At 44.4% G+C, this 24032-nt stretch overlaps 1 protein-coding gene across 5 annotated transcripts in view; it reads left to right on the forward strand.

The window, feature by feature from the left end:
• Nucleotides 1–7683: 7683 nt before the first annotated feature.
• Nucleotides 7684–24032, forward strand: part of LOC147025061 (T-cell surface glycoprotein CD4-like) — a 37305-nt gene continuing 20956 nt past the window's right edge. For 2 of the 5 annotated variants that reach the window (XM_085885635.1, XM_085885636.1), the window contains exon 1: nt 7684–7885. In XM_085885635.1, the coding sequence (XP_085741761.1) occupies nt 7828–7885 (58 nt within the window). In that variant the 5' untranslated portion in view covers nt 7684–7827. Of the gene's footprint in view, nt 7886–12048; nt 12160–21056; nt 21221–24032 lie in introns of those variants that run through there. The other 3 variants (XM_085885637.1, XM_085885639.1, XM_085885638.1) reach the window with 3 other exon arrangements.

Consider the following 24032-nt stretch of genomic DNA (forward strand, 5'->3'; position numbering starts at 1 on the left):
GTCTGAAAATCATTGCTAGGAGCATTGAGGGGAGGTTGTTTCTGACTGAGTGGACAGAACTGTTTCATATGTCCAATCACTCCACAACCAAAACACTTTAGGGTGTTGGTAGAGACATATACTAGATAGTTATGACCATTTGAAGTGAACTTCATAATAACGTTGAGTGAAGCATATTCTTTTTTCAGTACCATGAATACTTGTCTGCGGAAGCTCATGACATGGCTTACCCATTTGTCTTTAAAGCCGACAGGGAGCATTATTAATGGGGACACACAATCACCATAGCGCTGCAAGGCTGAAAGTATTATGTCATTCTTTAGGAACGGTTGGAGATTACTAATCACTACCCTTTGTGCACAAGAGTCAAAGGGGTATGCCATTACAAATGTCCCAGAGTCAAGGGCCAAGCCTTGTTCAACAATTGGAGCAACGAACGCTTCATCAGATACAAAAATGATCACACGCTTATTCATACATGAAGCAGCACGTACCTTTTCAAAACCGATTATGTTCCCGATTGCCATGACAATCGCTTCCACCGTAACACCTTCCGGTGGAGAGCAAGCTATACCGTGTTTACGGGTTTAATGCTCGAATGCAGCATATTGCTGTGAATGAGCAGCCGCCATGTTTAAGTACACGGGGCCCAACCTCCTCCCTACCTCGGGAAGAGGAAGTCAACAAGGCACTCCAACTTCCTCTGACTTTGGGAAAGAGGGAGTTAACGAAAACGAACTTAAAAGAAGATAACAAAATAAAATTAAAATAAAACAGGTTTAAAGCAGAGAGCAAAACCTCAAAGCAAAATCTATCCTTAACCAAAACGGGTAGGCCATGCCCAAAGGGAGGGCCAGCTCTCACTCTTTCTCTCTCTCAACGATAACAGAGGAGAAAAACCACGGATAGAACCACCACAGAACACAACAGGAAGGAAAAGGGGAAGAGGGAGGGGGAGGGAAGGGACGAAAACAACACTGAAAACTCACCACAACACAGAGCAGCAGCCCACGGTGGCCATGACACCATGCCCAGAAAACAAACGACCAGCAGGGGGCGAGAGAGAGCGAGAGAGAGAGAGAGAGAGAGAGAGAGAGAGAGAGAGAGAGAGAGAGAGAGAGAGAGAGAGAGAGAGAGAGAGAGAGAGAGAGAGCGAGAGAGAGAGAGAGAGAGAGAGAGAGAGAGAGAGAGAGAGAGAGAGAGAGAGAATATTCTGGCAGATGTGACGTCAAGTTTATCATCCATGCAGGAGATGGCACAAACATTGATGAATCACTCTACCTGTGAAACAAGGGATGAAACAAGCTGGGTTGAACAAAGGTGAAACAAGCTGGGTTGGGATTTGAACCCATGCTCAACAGCTCAAAGCGAGCATGCATACCTCTCGGTTATCATGCCGTGATATAGCGATTCATTGCTTTGTAACAACTGAAAACCTTGTTTACTCATTGTAATCATCAAATTACCCTCGCCGAAGGAGAGGGTATTGCATTTGGTTCCATTTGTCTGTCTGTCTGTTTGTCCACCCAGAACTTTAATGTTTTTCTCCTCAACCACTTGTCAGATTGAGACAATTTTTATCAAAGGAGCAACTACTCATGTAGACTGTTTTATTGATAATTGCGATATCATAGGTCATGTGGTGTGGCAGCCATGTTGGAAAAATGGAAAAAAAATGGAACAAAAACTTCCTGACTGATGTCATAGGTCACTTAGTTTGGCAGCTGTAATGGATTTACCTCAAAAGCTTTGAAAATCTTCTTCTCCAGAATCACTGGACAGATTGAGAAGAAATTTCACACATCTTCCTCAAACTTTGCAGACATCAGGGTATTCATTAAAAATTGAGAGGTCACATGGTTTGGCAGCCATATTGGATTGAAGGAAAATATTTTCAAAATTTTCTCTTGAACCGCTGCATCAATAAACTTGAAACTTCAAAATTATGATCTAGTCCTGATGGTGAATATATATTGTTGCTAATTCTGGCCCGCCCGGCGTGCGATCGGCCACGTAACTCGAATCGCAGCACGTCGCCCACCGGACGGACAATTCAGTCTTGACCCTCTCAGAACAACGCCGGGAGCTAGTCACGGGTGGGTCTTTCAACCTCATCACAATCGGCCACCCGCGAAGGATAGGGTTGTTCGCCAAACTTGACCTACCTAAGTACCTATGGGGATGGTTAATCGGGCGATCGTACCTCGCCGCAGGTCGACTTCAGACATGAACCGCTTAAGCGGTTCGTTCCGTACTGCAGAGATAACCGAGCAGAGTTATCGTTGACCTCGACGGTTCAGATTAGTTACCGGGAACTTACACCCACTGCCAATCTCTTACGCGATGCAGGATGGAGAGTCAACAAAAGGAAGGAGACTGAAGCAAAGCGGGAACAATTGAACAAGCACATTTATTTCACACAAGCAGATAGCACAGAAGGCACATATTCAGTCACAGTAATAATAATAAAAGGCACGTATTCAAGCACAGAAAGAAACAGTAAAAGAGAGATACTACCGACTAAGACCGACACACGGCAACACTTACGCAGTTTTACTTAACAGATGGCGCCACCACAAGCATTTACACAAAAGGCAAAGGAAAAAGACAGCCACCCTCATAGGCGAGGAGGCAGACAGGTCCGTAGACCAAATGTATGTGGATCCTGGAGGAGCGGCCAGGTTCACGAGACCAGGGAAGTCTTACCCGTGTCCTCGTGACGTGATGGCGGGCAAGCCGCAATGTTCGCGCCGCTGCGCCCCGACTCCGTGCCCTGGCGTGGTCGGCGAGTCCTCTCCAGCGTGCCCCGCGCGAGCGGTCTTGTTGGCACCACGTTTAGGGTGGGGGAGGAATGGGGGCCCCCTCGGCACTATCTCAGCGCGAATGGGGGGGAGGGGAATCGCTGATGCTCAGGGAGAGGGGTATGGCTGGCTGGCCTGGATCCCGCGACGAGTCGAGCGACCCCCACACCGCGACCTCGTCGCCGTCCGCCGTCTTCCCTGCAACTCCTCCGCAACTTCTCTCCAACTCTTCCCGAACTCCTCCCAGCTCAACTCACCCTCTCTCTCTGGGGAGTCGCCTTGTGCTCGCATCTTTATAGGACTCAGGAGGAGCCAATATGCAAATATGCGGATAAAAACGCGATTGGAGGCGGGGCCACGCCACCCTCTGTTCAGCCATTGGTCAGGCAAAAAGGGGCGTGAACCTCCATTGATCCGCATATTTGCATAAACGGACTTCACATACACGTGCTTGGAGGCGGGGCCAAGCGCCTCGCGCTCGCCCATTGGACGAAGGGGAAGTGGGTGTGAGCATTTTGGATCCGAATTTCTCCCTCGGAAAGGCCGCCATTCGCGCTCGCGGCTCGGTGCGTTTGGCACCAATCGCCGAACGGGCCCAAGAGAGCCCGACGTTCAGTGTTCACAGGTGGTGCGGTTGTTGGTTGTGAAGGAGAAAGGCGAAGGTGGTGGAGGGTTTTCTGTGGTGGTTTGATGGTTATGGTGTCGTTTGGGAATGGCGGTGAAGCGATGTTTGTGGGATGGAGTTGTGAAGGGAAAGGTAGTGGCTGTTTGCGTTGTCGGTGGCTTAATGGTCGAAAATACCAATAGAGAAAGAAAAAATGGCTAACTAAAGGATCGCAGGCCGAATGGAAAACATAAATTCCCTCAATACAACGGGTGTGGGCTAACTACACATGGACTTGTCGAGATATCTCACCTGAGGACTCTTTATGGTGTAATGCGAATTTCCACAACCGTAACAATATATATATATATATATATATATATATATATATATATATATATATATATATATATATATATATATATATATATATATATATATATATAATTTCAACCAAATCGGATGTGTTGTCTGGCAGCCAGAATTATTTATTTTTTTGAATCTACGTTGTGTTTTTTTTTTGTATTTTTTAAATAAGGTTCACTTGGCTGCACCTGGATGGGTTTGAGTTGAGGGTAGAGGAGGAGCAGCTGAAATTAGAGTCAAATCCAGGTTCCTCCTGATGACTCCATCTTTGCATTTTGCTTGTTCTGGTTCCTTCTGATGACTCCAATGCAGGACTGTACCTATTTGGTCTTCCATTTAATTTGAATTTAATAAATTACAAATTTGCCACCAGAACAGTTGTTTCGCAATAAGTCCTTCTCAAGACTGCATAGGGTAAGTATTCTATGAATACCATCTAGTTAACCTCCGCCATCGATGATCGGAGGTTACTGTTTTCACCCCTTTCTGTTTGTTTGTTTGTTTGTGAACAGTATTACGGAAAAACTCCTCGACGGATTTCGACGAAACTTGGTGGGGGGGGTGGGGTTAGGTATGGTCCAAGGATCATGCCATTAGATTTTGGACTTGGTCCCCCCCGCCCCCAAAAAAAAATTTCGAGAAAATTTTTTTTTTTGGCATTTCTACATGTTTTAAGGGATTTCCAACCCCCCCCCCAAAAAAAAAATTGTTAGAGAAAAATTTTTTTTTGCATTTCTCCATGTTTTAAGTGATTTCCAACCCCCCACCGCCCAAAAAAAAATTGTTAGAGGAAAAAAAAATTTTTGCAACTTTTTTTCAACAAAATTTCGATTTCTTTTTTTTGCATTTCTACATGTTTTAAGTGATTTCAAACCCTCCCCCCCCCAAAAAAAAAATGTTGGAGAAAATAACTATAACTCTGTCAGCACTGTTGACATCATATATAATGAATAAGATATAAGGTTCACTTGAGTGACCCAGCAGTATTGGCGGCGGAGGTTTTGCACTCTCCCGAGTGCTCCCCCTCTAGTTTTATGTGTATCTATCTACGTCTAAGTGACAGGTCGTATAATGAAAAACGATCGTACAAAAAGGGGAAATGTTGAAATAAAATTACACATTTTCAGCGAGCGAGCCACCGCCTGAGGGACCGCATGCACGACAACACACGTCCAAACGCAGGCAAGTAGGGCCTGAACTTTGTTCAAGTCGATCGATATATTCCGTGATAGTGTGAGTACTTTTGTCAACCGGGCGTAGTGGCGTGCGCCTGTAATCCGGCTACTCGGAGGCTTGGGTTGGAGGATCGCTTGAGGACTGGGGTTCTGTGCTGGGCTATGAGAGGGTACTGGGGCTATGAGAGGGTGTAGGGCAGACCAGAATCATGGCGAAACCCAATCCTTATCCCTGTGTCGTAAGAGGCGACCAGGGTTGCGTCAGGAAGGGCATCCGGAGTAAAATCTGTGCCAAATCAGTATGCCGATCATAATGGATGATCCGCTGTGGCGACCCCTAACAGGAGCAGCCGAAAGAAGAACAACAGTGCAAGTACTTTGGTCATGTATGGCCATGGCTTGGAAATGAACTACCAAGCTCACCAGGTGGCTTAAGCACTCAAGCAAGCACTCCAGTGAAATGGTTGATAAGGAACAACTGGCTTGGCAAGCAATTTGCGATCGCCGATCGGTCATAAAACACCATGCACCTGGATGGGCCGGAATGTCAAGCAATTCCCAAATTGGACAAAGGAACACGTTTTTTTTTAGCAGTCGGAACTGCTGCTAAGTTCAATTCCAGAGCTTGCATTTTGAAATTTGACTCAGATTAAGAGATTCTACAGGACATGGCACGTGCGGAAATGAAATAAAGCTACAAACGCTGGTGTCTCGGGGAATTTATAAGCATTGCAATATATCCAGCAATTCATAGATATGATGATCAGGCATTTGATGATATGAGTGTGGAAAGTGAAAAACAAATACTTTATCAAAAAGAAACTGTTGCCGTCTGTTCCAAGTTGAGGAATTATCGAGCAGGCCAAAAAAAGAGGCAAATTGAGACCCCATTCATGCACTCCCGTGGAATTCCCCTCGCCTAGTACGAGTGCAAAGTTTCAGGCAGTGAGGTTTCATGGTTTTGGTGTTATGGAGGAGACACACACACTGACTGACACACTGACACAGTGACACACACACAGGTATTTTTTATTTTAGATATGAGCAAAATGTAAAGGAAAATTAATGAGTCGCTGCAGTTGTAATTAAATAAAGGCACGCACACCTCCTGTGGATTCCTGAAGAGTTGTGAGGGGGGAGGGGGTTTGGATGGAGGTAAGCATGACGGGAGGGCGGGAAGGGAAGGCATCCCCATAGAATATGGCTTTATTTGAATTACAAGTAAAATGTGTCTTTATTGAATAACAACTTGATTTAACGTCCAGTTTTACATCCATCCAAAGAATGGCAAACGCTGATGAATCGGCCTGCCCATGAACCTGGAGGAGGTGACCTCACCCCTCCATCCAGTCCTTTTCTCTCTTGTTCAAGGGTTGTAAACAAACTGATTTACATGTAATTCATATATTATGTGAAGTTAATATACATTAGAGGCGACAAAAATCGGCTGGGTGGAGTGAAATGCCTGCGTACGTAATTAATAATTAATTAGTCGGGAGGCCATCGGGTAAATTTCCGAGAGATATTTATTAATTCTTTCTTTAGAAGTTATTATGTTCATACACTTTCAAATACACCCTGTGAAAATTCTTGTGGGAGGAGAAGGGTGGAGGTGGGAGAGAAGGGAGGTGGCAGGAGGGAGGGAAAGCAGTGGGGTGACATTCTGGATGGGGTGGGAGGGGATGGAGTGGAATGAGGGAGGACGGGGGTGGGTTGAGGGGGGAGGGGTGGGAGGAGATTGGGGAAGGGGTGGGGTGAGAGTCTGGAGGGAGTGGGTGGGGTGGGATGAGGGAGAAGAATGGGAGGAAGGATGGAGAGGAAGGCATGGGTGGGAGTCTGGTTGGGTGGAGGTGGGAGGAGGCAGGGGAAGGGGTGGGGTGAGAGTACGGAGAGAGAGGGGGTGGGAAGAGGGAGGGGTAAGGATGGAATGAGGGGGTGGAAGTGTGGGATGAGAGAGAGGAAGGGAAGTGAGGAGAGAGCGGAAGGAGTGGGGTGGGAGTCTCTTGAGGGAGGGGCAGGGAAAGGGGTAGGTGTAGGGTTAGAGTGAGAGTCTGGAGAGAGGGGAGTGGGAGGAGGTGGGAGGAGGGACCTGGTGTTGCTGGGTAACGCCGGGTACCGTTGCGAGTATTAAATATATTGTGGTGATATCGCTCCGATAATAAGAATTGCCCCCGTCACCTCCCACCCCCCCCCCCGGAGAAAATGCCAAGATGGGTGAAAAATAGTTTTTCATTCACCATTGTGTGAAGCTCAGTTATCGTATGATTGTGTGAAGCGCAAAGAAAAAAGCACTGCAAGAGAATGAAACAAGGATATTAGTTATGCCTTTGGTTCAGTGCCATTGATTTGTTAATAAATGATAACCTCTCATCTTGTCTAAACTGTCATCCCTTCCGTCCCCCAAACACTTAAAAAAATCCTTTTTGTGTTCTGATTTTTCGACCAATCAAATTCATTAAATTGATGCCACGTTTTTTCATACATGTTGGAACTACTTGTTTGTCCCACCAATGAGACAAAACAATTTTGGAGATACTTAAACACAAAACTAACTGCAAAGAGAATTTATCAAATCTTGATTTTCATGATGTCTTTATGCACAAAACTACGGCTATCTGGAAGATAATGTTTGCACATTTCTCAAAATAGGGAAGTGGAATCGTCCATATGTTTCCTGTGTCAAAATGTCAACCAATCACGTTCATCTCTCGGGGAACCTGACACGACATAGAAAGGTTTTGATTTGTTCCTTTCCCAGTCCAGACGAGCTGTTTGCTCATTTTACAGGATTAGTAAAAGCTCAAAGTCTTCTAAAGAATTTCAGAAGGTTAAAGAGAATCGATTATTGATCAGATATTCTTGTGCTTTCAACAAACTCAGCATGGCAAACTACAACATTCCTCAAGGTCTTCTATTGATGTTCTTGATTCTGCTTCCATGTAAGTACATTTCCTTATTACAGTTAAAATACAGTGAAAAAATTTCCTTCATCGAGTCTGAATAGAAAAGGGGAATTTAATTTTGTAATCGTAAAACAAAACGCAGCTCAGGATGTGTAGTTTTAATTTTAACAAAGATCATCTCACTATTTACTTGTCGTTGTTCCTCAATACACTCAATGGTTTGGATCAGCCACTCTTTCTTTGTTGTTCAAGAAGAACTTTAACAACCCCAACAAGGAATAGCTGGGTCTGGATCACAAAGACTGACAAGCTTTTTCCAGTTTCTCAATGTATATTCCATGAAAACTTTCATTAACTTCACTTAGAGGTTCATCCTTGCTTGTTTTGGCTCTAATTAGACAATCTTATTACATCTTGACTCTTGTACATCTTGACTTCCTTTCAAAATTCCAATTTCCGATGTATTTAGTTGCTCAGATTTTCTGACTTGAAATTATGGGAAAGTTTTTAGCCAGCTTCAAAATGTCCTCCAGTGTTTATGTCATTCCCTCTGTTATCTCAGGACACAAAATAAGGAGGGAAAGAAGGAAGAAAACGAAGTTCGCCGATATCACCATGCCAATGCACTAACACATCTAACCTGGCTCCTCAACAATGGCTCCTCTTTCAAGTCTTACCTGGCTGCTCCAGAATCCTTCCAAAGGACTACTTGTGTTGAGGTTAAACAGTTAATCTCAAAACATTAGACCATCAAGATCTGGCCAATAATGTGGTCAAACTCTTTTTCAGAAGCAATTTTGAGAAACATAATTTTGAGGCTGAAAAAGAAAGAAAACTAAAATTTCAAAACAAAATTATTATTTCTCATCTCTATTTTCAAGCCTGATGTTGCTTAACGGCTGATGTGGCTTGCTTAAGAACTTAGGGTCTTGAGTTAGAGCTTCTTCCATGGTGTTAAATAATACCAGGTGGGATGAATCAGCTTGTCATCATTCTGAGGTCAGCAAAATGAGTACCAGCTTCCGGGTAACAGGGAGCACTGCATGAGCGGCACAGCAGCACTCCCAGCAATGTTGAAACCAGCAGCCACAGACTGCATACTAAATCATAAAATAAATCTCCATCTTCAATACACTGTCCTATATGTGTATTGCAAGGAAATTATGCACAGAACGAGGCCATTCTGCCCATCATGCCTGTACCACACCAATATCAGATTTAATAGATCTGTCAATACCCCCTTCCCTTTATGTGCAGCCTTTTGGCTGCTACACTGGTACTCATTTCGCCGACCTCAGAAGGATGACAGGCTGAGTAAACCCCCTGGTGTTAATTCAACAGTAAACTTGGCTTGAACTCAGGACCCAAGGATCCCAAGCCACCGCCCTAACCACTAAGCCAACACCAGGTTCTAAAACGTCGATATTGTTGGTATATAGAATTCCAGTTCTGGTTCTTGAGTGACGGTAGTGGTTCCTCTTCAGGGTCTCTGCTGACTTTCTCAAAGATAAGTTTTCCATTCTTTTTTGTCACGTTTTTACTGTTATTTTGTTTTCTGTGTTTACTGTGTGTTCCTAGTTGTCTTGTGTTAAAACTTGTGATAATTGTTGAGTGTTTGTCATCTTTTCATGTCGGGTTTCCTTGAGGCCTACCCTTCTTCCCGTTTGTGTGTACGATCGTGTTCATTGTATCTTCTCCTTTTTACCATGTTTTTATTTTCGCCACTTTTCCCTCCACCCTCCTTCTATCTCTCCCAACTATACCCTCTGTTTCATGTATTGAAATACAAAAAATACAACAAAAAAACCTTTTCCTCCTCACCTTGTGCCCCATGTAACCACGTGACTTCCTGTACAGACTCTTCTTCCTCCTTCTGCCGATATAACATCTTCCTTCTACTTTTGCGAATCTACATTCACCATACACATTCACAATTTTTTCTTCAACCCTTCCTTTACCTAATCTTTAGCCTGGTGTAGGCTTAGCGGTGAGGGTGGTGGCTTGGGATCCTTGGGTGCTGAGTTTGAGCCCCATTTTCCACTGAATTAACACCAGGGGGTTGACAGCCTGTCATTCTTCCGAGGTCAGCACAATGAGCACCAGTGTTCTGGTAATAGGGGCACTGCATCAGTAGCATAGCCACGCCCCTAACCAATGATGCAACCAGCAACCAAAAAGGCAGCACACAATGGGAACCTAATATTTGAAAAAAACAAAACTTTATTCTTTTTACTTCTCACCTTACATCTCCCATAATCACATGATTTCTTTACCCCCCCCCCTTCCTCTTCCTGTAACTTTCGCCAACCGACCATCTTCCTTCTATTTTAGCTGATCCAATTTCACCACTCAACTTCACGGTTTTTTTCTTTAACATTTCCTTTACCTATTCCACCGAATCTTTGTCAACATAAAAAACAGTCTCTTAAAATGTTTCAATTTCCTCTTTCACGTGTTTGGTTCCCTATATTGTATCACGAGCAAAAACCACCCATCACTTTGCTAACAGGAATAGTAAAGGCCCAGTCACACCTTGACGTTTTAGCCAGCAATGGCAATGTATTAAAATGTATGTAAAACGCTGGCTTACGATGAACTTTTGATGTTTTTTTTAAAGATTCGGACATATTCATAACGAGTTGGTCGTATGCATAACATATTAGAAATGGACACAGAACGTTTCGTTGTGTTATAGCTAACTTATACCAACGAATGCTTAGCCTGTTGTCGGCCTTCCCAACCTATGCCCAACGATAGTCTAACTTATGCATAGCGCTGCACGCATCGCCGACGATGACGTGGCGTAGGTTATGAAAAGGCTGCCGCACAACGATTCAAATCATAACCACCGCAGAAATGGAAGTGTCAACATCGCAGTCACACCTTGGCGATCTTGCCAGTGTATGCGGACCTCTGAAAAATGCGTCTAAAACGCTGGCGCACGTCGAATTCGGTAAGGTTAAGTTTGGTATGCATGAATAAAACGCTAAAGTACGCTATCATACGTCGTATTAAGTGGAGTACGTCTTGTAATTATAAACGTGTTAAACATTTTACGACGTACTTGCTGTATGACACACGTTCCGCATGCGATGGGAATAAGTTGTACGCACGATATGCGAACGTTGGCACACGTCGACAAAAGTTACTTGTAAGGTGCTCATAAGTCGAAACACTCAAGGTAATGGTTAGCGTCAGTGTTCCAGACTCCCTGTTTTTTTTTTTCCTTCGGTATGACGGTGATGTCGACACTTCGATTTCTAGTGCGGTTATGATTTAAATCGTTGAGCGGCAGCCTTTTAATTATATTAAATTATAACCGCACTTGAAATCAAAGTGTCGACATCACCGTCATACCGAAGAAGAAGAAAAAAAACCCCAGGGAGTCTGGAACACTGACGCTAACCATTACCTTGACGTGTTTTGACTTATGAATACCTTACAAGTAACGTGTGTCGACGTGTGTCAACGATCGCATAACGTGCCTACAACATGTTACTCATAGGTTAGAAATAAGTTTCGGGTACGCTAAACATTACCTCGACGTGTTTCGACTTATGAGTAACTTACAAGTAACATGTGTCGACGATCGCATAACGTGGCTACAACTTATGGCCAGCGTTATGCGGAACGTGTGAGTCATACGCTGGCATAAGTCTTAAAATTTCAAACATGGAAAATTTGAGGACAACCGAAAAGTACAACGTTTAAAGCCAGCGTACTACGACGTATGGCAGTGCTTTTCAGCGTGCTCTCAATGTTATCAAAACTTACCCATAACGTATTCGACGTGTACCAGCGTTTTACACAAATTTTCCAAAAATCGGCATAAGCTGGCTAGAACGTCAAGGTGTGACTGGGCCTTAAGAGAGGGGGCAGAGAGATGGGTGGAGGGGGAGAATAGTGGCAGCGAGGGATGGAGGGAGAAAGATGGGGGGGGGACAGAGAGAGAAAGGGAAAGGGGGGCAGATAGGGTGGGGAGGGGGAGAGAGAAAGGGAAAGGGGGGTGGTAGAGAGGAGCAGTTGGGAGGAAAGAGAAAGAGAGACAGGAGGGAGACAGAAAATAAGACCAAGGCCGACCTTGCCGTGTTTGACCCCCCCCAGGGATCTTTGACTGGTTGAAGGTTAAAGATGGCCATCACTGCCGCGCCTCAACACAAAGCGCCATTTACTGTGCGTTTTGTATTTTACGGCGATAGCCCGACTTCACACAAGGGCGGCAAAGGTTTCATCGGCTTGAACTGTGTTCTCCTGAACCAGATACTATAGACCACCGACTGAAGTACAACACAATGACTGGGAGATCACAGGTACAAGATGGCAGAATGCAGTCATTGTTGCTGTGTTTGCTTCTCATCTTGCTTTTTGCTGTTGAGAAGTTTCAGTTGCTCTGGATTTTTGTTGTTCCTTGTTTTTTGTCATCTTTGTGGCCTTCTGCCTTTTTTATTCTTGTAACTTTCTTCTTCTATCAGCCTCTCTTTCCTCCTTTATTGTCTTTTCATTGTTCTTCTGTCTTCCTCCTTCTTCTGTGTTTCTCTTTCTGCCTTTCTTCTTTCCTCCTCTTTCTGCCTTTCGTCTCTTTCTGCCTTTTTTCTGTGATCCATGGTCACATGGTCAGGTCACACTGTGATATTGTCAGGTCAGGCCAGATCAGATCTGGAACTTGCAACAGGAGAGGAGGAGATTGGGACCATACTCTGTGTAGAGCGTTGATGCAACCTAAGCATTCTCCTTGGCTATTGGGAACAATCCTGGATGGGTCGCCACTCCAACACTGGATACCAGCATGCTGGCACTCATTTTGCCGAACTCAGAAGGATGACAGGTCGAATTAACCCCACCTGGTATTAATTTAACAGTTAAGCGGGATTTGAACTCAGGACCCTACGATCCAAAGCCCACCGCCCGAACCATTAAGCCAACACCAGGCATACACAGCAGGGTTAAAAACAAAACCTGTCAAAGGGCGGAGGAGCTCCTTGTGATTCAACGGCCATCCATATCTAGTGCCCAACTGTGTCTGCGGACGTCATCCTGCAGTTGGGTTACCTCTTATTAGGAGGTTGGTGGCAGGAATTGCATTCCGGCCACCGTAAAACCCTTCATTCTGCAAAACAGTCTCGAAGCATAAAAAAATCGAAAAACCCACTCCATCGGAATACCTCTTGTGCAGCTTCCCTTCGCAGGGCAGCTCACCGGATGACGGGATTGGGGCAAAGCCTTCGGAACCCCCAATCTTTGATGATAGGAGGGAATCCACGATGTAACATTCCCGGGTAAGATTGTGGGAGTGTGACAGAATGGTGCTGAGGTTTCGTCCACCAGACGGCGGTCTCCTTGGGTTAACCTGAGGCGGTCCCTTCGGGTGGGTGGCTGGAATATTCCATCCCAAAGAGAGGATGATCACCTGTCTCTGTTATCATCTGAGCTCGAGCATTTGGACATCAGTATTGCAGCACTCTTTGAGGTTCAGAGACCGGATTTATTTGTGCCCCGTTCTGTGCGATGATAAAGTATCACGGGCTGCACGTGAGTCCGCCATTGCACACGTGGTCAGCGCGCGGGTCCGCCCGCCATTGAGCATGCCCCGTACAGTGCGCGCGGGTCTGCCATTGTACACGTGGTCAGCACGCGGGTCCGCCTGTCATCGAGCATCCTGTTCACGGTTATCAGAGGCGGTGGGGTACACCGTGCCAACCCCGATCTGCACTATGAATTGAAGGAAAGAGCATAGATGTAAGTGGATTGAAGAAGAATGCGCCACGTGCGTGCTGTATTTAGTTAGCATTTGGTGTGCTGGTGATGTCTCTGATCACCTGAACAGTGGGTGGGGGGTCGTCGCTGTGGGGCACATGCTCAGTGCAGCACTGGCGTTTATTGTTGGCTTCTACTGCTGCCCTCGGTCTTCTGTGAGGACGCATTCTTATGCGCAGGGCGCGGCTGTGGTTCTTACAGATTGGTGTCCGAGCGGAGTACCTGCTGGCCTCGTGAGGACCACTTGCTTGAATTTACCTCAGGAATAGAGATAAAAAAATAGGAATGGGGTTCAGAGATTTACTCAGACCTAGCTATGAGATTTACACAACGCACTGTCTGTTCGACCTACTAGACAACAAGGAAGGGATTATCTGAACGTACATTAATGAAATAACTGACTGGGTACCACTATATGTTGGTTGCCATTCAGAGGCCTGACAGGATTCAGAGGCTCGATGTTGAATACCTGTGTGTATTCTGTATTTTCCCTTCTTTGTTCAAAAAGTTTGTTTTCTGTTGTAATTATAGTGTTGTGGGCCGGGGTTCGGTGGCGATAAACGACAACGAGGTGGAGCAGTAGAGTCGTCTCCCACCAAACACCCGGAATTTAGGTCGTAACTCTCGGATAAGTCCGAAAGGTCACGGGTCCCTTAGCGGACCGTGGTCGCCAATATTTTGACGGCGTGGGGTAGGGGTAATTGCCTAATTTCAATCTACCTAAGTACCCACGTCGTCAAATTACCGGGGAAATCACACCCTCGGCCGACTTTGTCCGAACCGAGTCGCTATCACCGACTCGGATCCGGCGTAACCGAGTGGAAGTTACCAAAGCCGCGCCAGACCCAATGACAACTTACCGGCCCAAACGGCCTCACTAATTCTCAATGCGCACCGTGCTGGACCAATGGGAGAAAGCACAGTAAATGAGCTGATACATTTAACACAGGGGTTTATTTATAACCAATAATCGGGAAGGGGGGCACACAAAGAGCAGAGTTATCCGAATAAAAGAAATGTAATGTACAATGAACACGGCACTTAATTCTACTTACAGACGGGGTCCACGGACACACACACACACACACACACACACACACACACACACACACACACACACACACACAAGAAAATGGACCCCGTGGGGTCTTTATTCGGTCCCTCAGCTCGGGAGGGAAAGGCAAGCTGGGGACCTCCCCACCTCGTGCGGTTTCACTGGACCCGCACTTGTGGAGCTCGGAGTCCGTGGATGAGAACGGCGATCCCAGCTCGAGCGCTCCAACGCAAACCACCACGGTGGGACTCAAACCCACGACCCAGAGTCCACGGGCCCACAACCTGGCTGCTCGGTCGCCACCACCACGAGGAGCCACCACAAAGGACCGCAGACCACTCGAACCACGACCACAGACCGCTCGAACCACGACCGCAGACCAAGCCAATCGCCACAATGACTGCTCACCACTCGACTTATTCCTCGGCGTTTTTGGCTTCTCATTGGCTGGGGCGCGAGTGTGATGCCCTTGGCTCATTGGACAGAGGAAACACTCCATGCCCTTTTTTGGAGCGGGGTTCCAATCTGAGGCGATGGAAGCCCCGCCCACATCTGTGCTTGGCACGTATGCGCATGAAGGCCGATGGTGGCAGGAGCAAAGGAGGGATGTTGTTGTTGTTGTTGTAGTTGATGTTTAAAAACGTAACTAAAAATAACTCGTAGCGCACACACGAAATTCCCATTCGACAGAAGGAGGGATTCTAACTATAAACACATACTGATCGAAATAACTCAGGTAAGGGACTGCTGTCTGTGTGCAAATGGCTGCCAGATTCGTAACAATAGGATACTGATTTTATGGACAGTTTTCAGTGATGTCTGAATCATCTGGGGCTAAGTCGACTGAAAAAAAGATACATCACTTGTAGGTGACATATATGGTCACATTGCACAAATTCCGACAAAGTAAGAAGGGAAAACAGGAATCTTATGAAGAAAAAAAATAATGAAAAGGTGAAACATTCCATCCAATGTAAGTAATGTGGGACCTCAGGGGTTAATACTGGGACCATTATCTATCTATAATTCCAGCAATGTGTGTGTGTGTGTGTGTGTGTGTGTTTGTGTGTGCGTGCGTGCGTGTGTGTGTGCGTGTGTGCGTGCGTGCGTGTGTGTGTGTGTGTCTGTGTCTGTGACCGCTGTTTCTCAACAACCACTGGTCTGATCTAATTGAAACTTGCCAGGTATATTGCTGGGGACCTGAGTATGTGCTTTTTCAAGGTTTGATATTAATCGGACAAGTGGTTCCCTCGTTATGGCCATTTATTTACCAAACCAATGACAGGACACGTTGCTGCATCGGCGTGGCCGCGTTCCCCATTACGGGTTACAACATACGGACTTCCGGATAGTGATGACTTAATGTATTCTAATAATTTCTCTATTTCTTATGCGCATTTATAGATAAACACAATGCCCCAATCCAGTCGTCGTTTACGAGAGCGAAGGAACGGCCTGTGTGGTTGTTTGAAAGTTTTTTTTTCACATACGGCCACGCACGTACGGGCACGTGAGAGCGAATGAACGGCCTGTGTGGTTGTTGTTTCTGGCACGCGGTTTGAAAGATTTTTTTTATTTTTGCATGTACGGTCATGCACGTACGGCCACGCACGTACGGCCACGCACGTATGGACACGCACGTACGGGCATGCACTAGTTATTTATAATTTACATCAATCAAATTTGGATAATAGGGTGAAGAGTAGGCTTTCCAAATTTGCAGAAGACACAAAGCTTGGAGGTAAGGTGGATAGCAGAGGGGTGGTGATCAGATTCAGGAAAGTATTGATACTTGTATGGATTGGGCAAAAGATTGGCAGATGGAATTTAACCTGAGCAAGTGTAAGATATTGGGGATTGGGAAGAATAATGATCATAGAAATTACAGGATGTTAGGGATAATTTTGGAGCGTGTCACAGAGGAGAAATATCTGGGGGTGGTAATAGATACGGGAGGTAAGCAGGCAGCTGCAGGTAAAGCAAATAGGGTTTTTGGTTGTCATCATAAGGGGATCATTTATAAATCAAAAGAGGTGGTGTTAATGTTGTATAGGAATTTAGTGAGGGCCACATGTAGAATATTGTGCACAGCTTTGGTCACCATAAGTCAGGAAGGACATAGATGCCAAAGAGAGGGTTCAACGCATGGCTAATTGATTGATTCCGTGCCAAGATAGACTCAGCTATGAGGAGCGGCTGAAGGAGACAGGGCTTTATACACTAGAAAGGAGTTGGTTAGGGGGGGATATGTTTGAGATGTTTAAGATAATGAAGGGTATAGACATAATAAGTGCAGAAGAATTATTCACCAAAGTGGATAGTGATAGGATCAGGGGCCATAGCATGAGAGTAAAGAAGAGGAGAGTGAAGATGGGTCTTTCCCTCAGAGAGTAGTTAATGCACAGAATGGTCCTCCGGGAAAGTTCGTGGCAGCAGAAATAGTATATAATTTTAAATTGGAATTAGATAGGTACCTGGAAGTATTGGAGATAGAGGTGTATAGGGATGTTGACATAGTTCTTCGGTATCTTGAGCATTGACAGGTGATTGTGTGCATCTGTGCGGAGCGTTGTCTTTGGGATCTCATCAAGGGGTGGTGTGTGCTTGATGTGTCTTTCTCACTGAAGAACTGCATTCACCAACACCTCCTCCCACTCCCCCCCCCCCAATTTTATTTTTTCAACATATATATATATATATATATATATATATATATATATATATATATATATATATATATATATATATATATATATATATATATGTATATATATATATGTATATATATATATATGTATATATATATATATATATATATATATATATATATATATATATATATATATATATATATATATATGTATATATATATATATATATATATATATATATATATATATATATATATATATATATATATATATATATATATATATATATATATATATATATATATATATATGTTGTTGCGGTTCTGAAAGCCGCATGCCTCTAAAGCAATGGTACCCAACATACAGTGATCCCCAGAGAGTTATTTCATTAGTATATGTGCAGTTAGACCTTCCCTCATGTCTAATGGGTTACCGGGACGAAGTGTGTTGCGTGGGTCTTATTGCGAAGTCTAATTATATCTCTATCTTCTTTTAAATCCTGATTTCATTCCAACTCTTTCATCTTATCCATGGAGTAAGTCAAAGCAGGCACCGCACCCAGACGGCCGCCTATGAAAATCACGACGAGAAACTCTCCACCACCAGACTGTACGGGTCGCACGCAGCCCTGTGATAACCTCCACCTACACTGGACAGGACGCGCGTGGCACACTCTTTCATTCGAATCTGCATCTAATAATTATAATTCTATCTGTTTTCTTTTCAACCCTGATTTACATCCAACCCTTTCCTTCAATCCATGATACAATGCGAAGCAGGCACGATAAGACACGCACGCTGTCCTGTGATAATTACCTACTGCACTGTATGGGATGCGCATGGCGCACATCTTTATTCGGGTCTGCGCGCTGATTTACAACTGCGTCTCACTGTTGACCTTCGCTTGCCACCTCGGCCACCAATATCTCCTGAAAACGGCAGAGGTCATCCCGTGCCTCCTCGCACCTCCACCTCGATGCAGTCGCCACCAAGCAGAGGCGTGCTGCATGGCTCAGACCGCTCGGGCTGCATGGCGTGCAGTCGGAACAAGCGCATTGGCCAACACCGGTCGCAGAACGATGAGGGTGCCCGAATGGGCATGAAGGACCGATGCGACGCTCAGCCAGTCACCAGAACACGGCCCAGGTGTTCGGTGCAAGACAATTTCGCAGCTCTGACATGTCTCGCCAGATGTGCAAATGAGACCACTTCCGGCAATCGGGGCTAGGCAGTGGGGAACCCAGGGCCCAATAGGAGCGGACGATTCAGGTGATGACGCAATGTTTCAGGTCATCACCCCACCCTACACCACGGGGCTTATAAAAGGCGGATCGCGAAGACGTTCACTGTCTCGCCTTGCTTCGCTCTTGACCTGTACACTCCCCTGCTGGATCCGCCCACTTGCCTCGCTTGGGTCTGGATCTCTACATTTGTGTGCTTACTCCACCTTCCTCGCGTGCTGCTGGCTCCACCGACCGCCCTTCTCGCCTGCTGGCTCCGCCTACCGCACTTCTTGCCTGTCAGCCCGCCTATTCTCTGAACCAGTGTGGAGCACATGCTGAGCCCGGAGAGTAACCAAGAAGGAGACAACATGCCGACTCTCAAGGTGGGATCGCTCAGCGGAGCGCCCCCCAAAACTTACTGAGTAGTGCGGTCGGCCGACCGTGTAAGGTATTGCGAGGCCGTTAGCCCTCATTTTCTCTCCTTTCTTCTGATTCTCTCGTCTTCATCGGGGGGGGGGTGTGCGTGTGTGTGTGTGTGTGTGTGTGTGTGTGTGTGTGTGTGTGTGTGTGTGTGTGTGTGTGTGTGTGTGTGTGTTGGTGCCTGTCCTAGCCTAAACTACAAGTGTCGAAGATCTATCGGGATAAGGCTCCTCTGTGTCTGCTTAGTAAGTTGCTTGCCTTGTTGTCGCACCCCACAAATTCCTTACTAACCCTGCTTGCAAATAATAATAAATCCCATTTCCTGTACCACATACTTTTCCTCGCCTGTTTGTTAATAAATGCTTCTTTAGAAATGTTCCCAGCTCGTTTTCCTCTTTTTCGTCGTTGATCCAGCATGATCCGTATCATCGCCGAGCTGGGACTTTATCTCCCAACGATCCGTTCAACGAGCCAGTAAGTTCCTTGGCAGTTTCACTCGGCTGCATCTGACCCGGTAAGATGACCCGGTTCGGACAAGGCGTACCGAGGGTGTGTGCCCCGATAATTAGGTCACGTGATTATTTTCGGTAACCAGATAAACCTTAGATGGAGGACCCGAGGTCACGTGGTTGAGTTATTGGTGTTCACGGTCGATTAGTGACCCACCGCGTCATGGAGTTATCCGTGTGTGACGGTCTGCAATTCCGGAGTCTCGTGGGAACCCGAGATAGCCTTCCCCCTCCCCCCCCTCGTGGTCATCTCGCCCTGGCCCCAGGCCGCAACAATTATATATATATATATATATATATATATATATATATATATATATATATATATATATATATATATATATATATATATATATATATATATATATATATATATATATATATATATATATATATATATATATATATATATATATATATATATATATACATACATATATATATATATATACATACATATATATATATATATATATACATATATATATATATATATATATATATATATATATATATATATATATATATATATATACATACATATATATATATATATATATATACATATATATATATATATACATATACATATATATATATATATATATATATATATATATATATATATATATATATATATATATATATATATATATATATATAGAAACCTCTTGATTTATGCCACGTTTGCGTTGTTGAAGATCGTCGTGGAAATGAAACACGTGTTCATGAAATCGAATTTTTTCATACTTTCCCATTAGAAATAATGCAATAGGTGGAGGTTATGAGAGTGCTGCCTCAATCTTCATTTTTATTGTCCAATTTTTACTATTATGGTGCTTTATTGTTTAAATTATAATGATTAAGATATACACAATGAAATATTGTGAGAAAATACAGCCTACTGTTGCATTTAATAAATTCGAACAACAAATAATGCAAAAATGAAAGAAAGGGGATGTTAACACTACGTTGGCTACTGCTGCTGAGGTCTGGTTGTTTCTGGAAGTGGTGGAGGGGAAGGGAGTAGTGGTGGAGGGATGGAGGAGGGGATCATGTGTGTCAGATGACCTTGGTGAAGACGGTCGTGTTGATGATGGTGACGGTGGTTGAATTGGAGAGGGTACGAGATGCGATTTCGCTCTTTGACCACTAGATGTTGAGAGTTCACTGGCATTGTCGTTTGGATGATCTTTCCCCTCCTTTTTTTGAAAAAAAGAAAACAAAGTCATCTGAGCTGCCTTCATCCTCTTTTCATTTTGAACTAACTTATAGCAGCTGAGGTCTGCTTGGACGTTTCAGGCCACGCTTGAGCCGCATTCTGTGTTGGGGGTTATCTTCATCAAAGATGCAAGACCCATAATTGATGAGGTGGAAAGCCTCTGCCATCCTCTAACTCGTGAGTGTATGCCAGTGGCTCTTGACTTTTTTTGCCCCACGACCTCATCAGACATTCTTGGTCAGTACCGTGACCCCCCCCTCACCCCCGAAACATAAATTGAAAAAAAAAACATAATGGGTATGTGATGTTATTTATGACCCCGGAAAAACCCCAAACGACCCCCATGGGGGTCATGACCTCCAGGTTAAGATCTGCTGGTGTGTGCAGTGTCTCACCCTCTTCACTTTCTGCCTCTGACTCCTCCACCTGGCATTCCTTTACCAGCAATAGAAGGTTCTCATTTGAGAGCTCCTCCCGGTACAAGTCCAGCAACTCCTCCACATCACCCTCCTCCACCTGATCAAGGCCGACATTCTTGGTGATTTTGACAATGTTATGTCATGCTTTCAACACATCATTATTCACACTGAAATCCTTGAAGCCGTGAACAAATTTATGGCAAGGTTTCCCCCATACACCATTCATACATGAATGGGTGACTTCCTTCCAAGACTCCTCAATATTACAATGAGCATCCCTTATTGTGAAGGCCTTCCAGAAGTCCTTTACAGTCACCTGATCATTATCAGTTGATTTCACCAGGTTTACAAATGTTCTTCAGAGATACTATGCCTTGAATGTCGCAATCACTCCCTGGAATCTGGACCATTGGTTGAATGCGAGATGTTATGTTGGGTGGAAGAAACCACCTTAATGTTTCCGTTAAGGTCCGCGGTGGATGGTGGATAACCTGGGGCAATATCGAAGAGGATGAGAATTTTGAAACTCAAATTCTCCTTCTCACAGTATTCCTTCAACTCGGTAGGAAGATGGAAGCTAAAATATTCACAAAACTCTTCCCTTTTTCTTCTTTCGGCTGCTCCCGTGAGGGTCGCCACAGCGGATCATCCGAATGATCCGCATAGTGATTTGGCACAGGTTTTACGCCGGATGCCCTTTCTGACGCAACCCTGGTCGCCTCTTACGACACACAGGGATATGGTACACCTATTCTAACCAGGGTATACACCGGGCCCAGTATACTGGTACTCACTTTGCCGACCTCGGAAGGATGACAGGCTGAGTCAACCTCCTGGTGTGTATTAATTCAAGCGGCCAACGGGGCTTGAACTCAGGACCTTTTGGATCCCAAGTCGCTACCCCAACCACGACGCCAACACCAGGCTTTTTTTATTCGTGTGCTTACTTCGTGTGTTATCGCGAATAGGTTTTCATGTTGTTCAGTGTGAAAATTTAATTGCAGCGTTATTCACGTGCTCGAGCCACGTAATTCCAATCGCTCGTGAATGTAAATTAAACTAGAAGGATAATCGGTTGAGCACATACCTCCGCTATGTAATGCCTGATCCACGAGAACATATTGGGCCCATAACATTTTTGAAATATAAAATACAGTACTATATTGTGTTTGGCCCGATCGCTCAATGGAAAAGAATCACTTAAAAAATTAAATAATTCTCGTATCCAGATTCGCATTCTGATCTTCACCAAAATCGAATCAATTCATCCTTGCGACACACCCAATCTGTCCACCAAGTTTCGTCTGAATCCGTCCTTCACCTTTTGAGAAATTGTGCTATATATCAGTTTCACCCCATCTCTCAACAGTGAAGAATCACTTTAAAATTATCAGATCCGGATCCGGATCCGGATTCCCACCAAAATCGAATCAATGCTTCCTTGTAACATACCCAATGTGTCCACCAAGTTTCATCCGAATCCGTCCACAACCTTTTGAGATATCTTGCGATGTATCGCTTTTTGCCCGATCTCTCAATGGTGAAGAATCACTTTAAAATTCTAGTTGTCGGATCCCGATCCAGTTGTCGGATTAAAATAGGTGTACCATATCCCTGTGTCGTAAGAGGCGACCAGGGTTGCGTCAGGAAGGGCATCCGGCGTAAAACCTGTGCCAAATCACTATGCGGATCATTCGGATGATCCGCTGTGGCGACCCCTAACGGGAGCAGCCGAAAGAAGAAGAAGAAGAAGAAGGATCCCGATCCAGATCTTCACCAAAATCTAATCGTTTCTCCCATGTCACACACCAAACCTGTCCACAAAATTTCATCCGGATCTGTCCACAACTTGTTAATATATGCTGCACACAAACAAACAAGAAGATGTCACACAGAGCACGATACTTGCAAAACCCATGAAACAAATTTGACCTCAAAAATAATTGGTGGTTGAGTTTGATGACCAAATATGCAACTCCTCTTGAAATTTCAAGTGCATTAGATGAAAATTGACAATTTTAGAAATCCGGCCAATGGTGACCTTTTGGCCGATGTTAACCTCCAAAATAATTGGCTCATTGAATTCAGTGACCTGAAATATATATCCTCTTCAAATTTCAAGTCATTCAGATGAAAATTGACGATTTTAGAAATACCACCTTAGTTGTTGACCTGGAACTATGTTGACCTGTTGGTGTATGTTGACCTCAAAAATAATTGGTGGTTTAATTCAGTGAACAAATATCCAACTCCTCTTCAAATTTCAAGTCAATCGGATGAAAATTGAGAATTTCAGAAAGTCGGCCTATGTTGTCCTTTTGGCCAATGTGGACCTCAAAAATGATTGGCTAGTTGAATTCAGTGACCTAATCTTAAAATCCTCTTCAAATTTCAAGTCAATCGGATGAAAATTGAGAATTTCAGAAAGTCGGCCTATGTTGTCCTTTTGGCCAATGTGGACCTCAAAAATGATTGGCTAGTTGAATTCAGTGACCTGATCTTAAAATCCTCTTCAAATTTCAAGTCGATCGGATGAAAATTGAGAATTTTAGAAAATCGGCCTATGTTGTCCTTTTGGCCAATGTGGACCTCAAAATTAATTGGCGAGTTGAATTCAGTTACCTGATCTTAAAATCCTCTTCAAATTTCAAGTCAATGAGATAAAAATTGAGGATTTTTGAAATGCCTCCTTAGGTGTTGGCCTTGGGCCTATGTTGACCTTTAGGTCGATGTCGAACTCAAAAATAATTGGCTGGTTGAATTCAGGTGACCTGATCTTAAAATCCTCTTCAAATTTCAAGTCAATCGGATGAAAATTGAGAATTTTAGAAAGTCGGCCTATGTTGTCCTTTTGGCCAATGTGGACCTCAAAAATAATTGGCGAGTTGAATTCAGTGACCTGATCTTAAAATCCTCTTCAAATTTCAAGTC

The sequence above is a fragment of the Eptatretus burgeri genome, chromosome 6 (genome assembly GCF_056783735.1).
Source record: "Eptatretus burgeri isolate ZD-2024b chromosome 6, Ebu_testis_v1, whole genome shotgun sequence".
Classification (NCBI taxonomy): domain Eukaryota; kingdom Metazoa; phylum Chordata; class Myxini; order Myxiniformes; family Myxinidae; genus Eptatretus; species Eptatretus burgeri.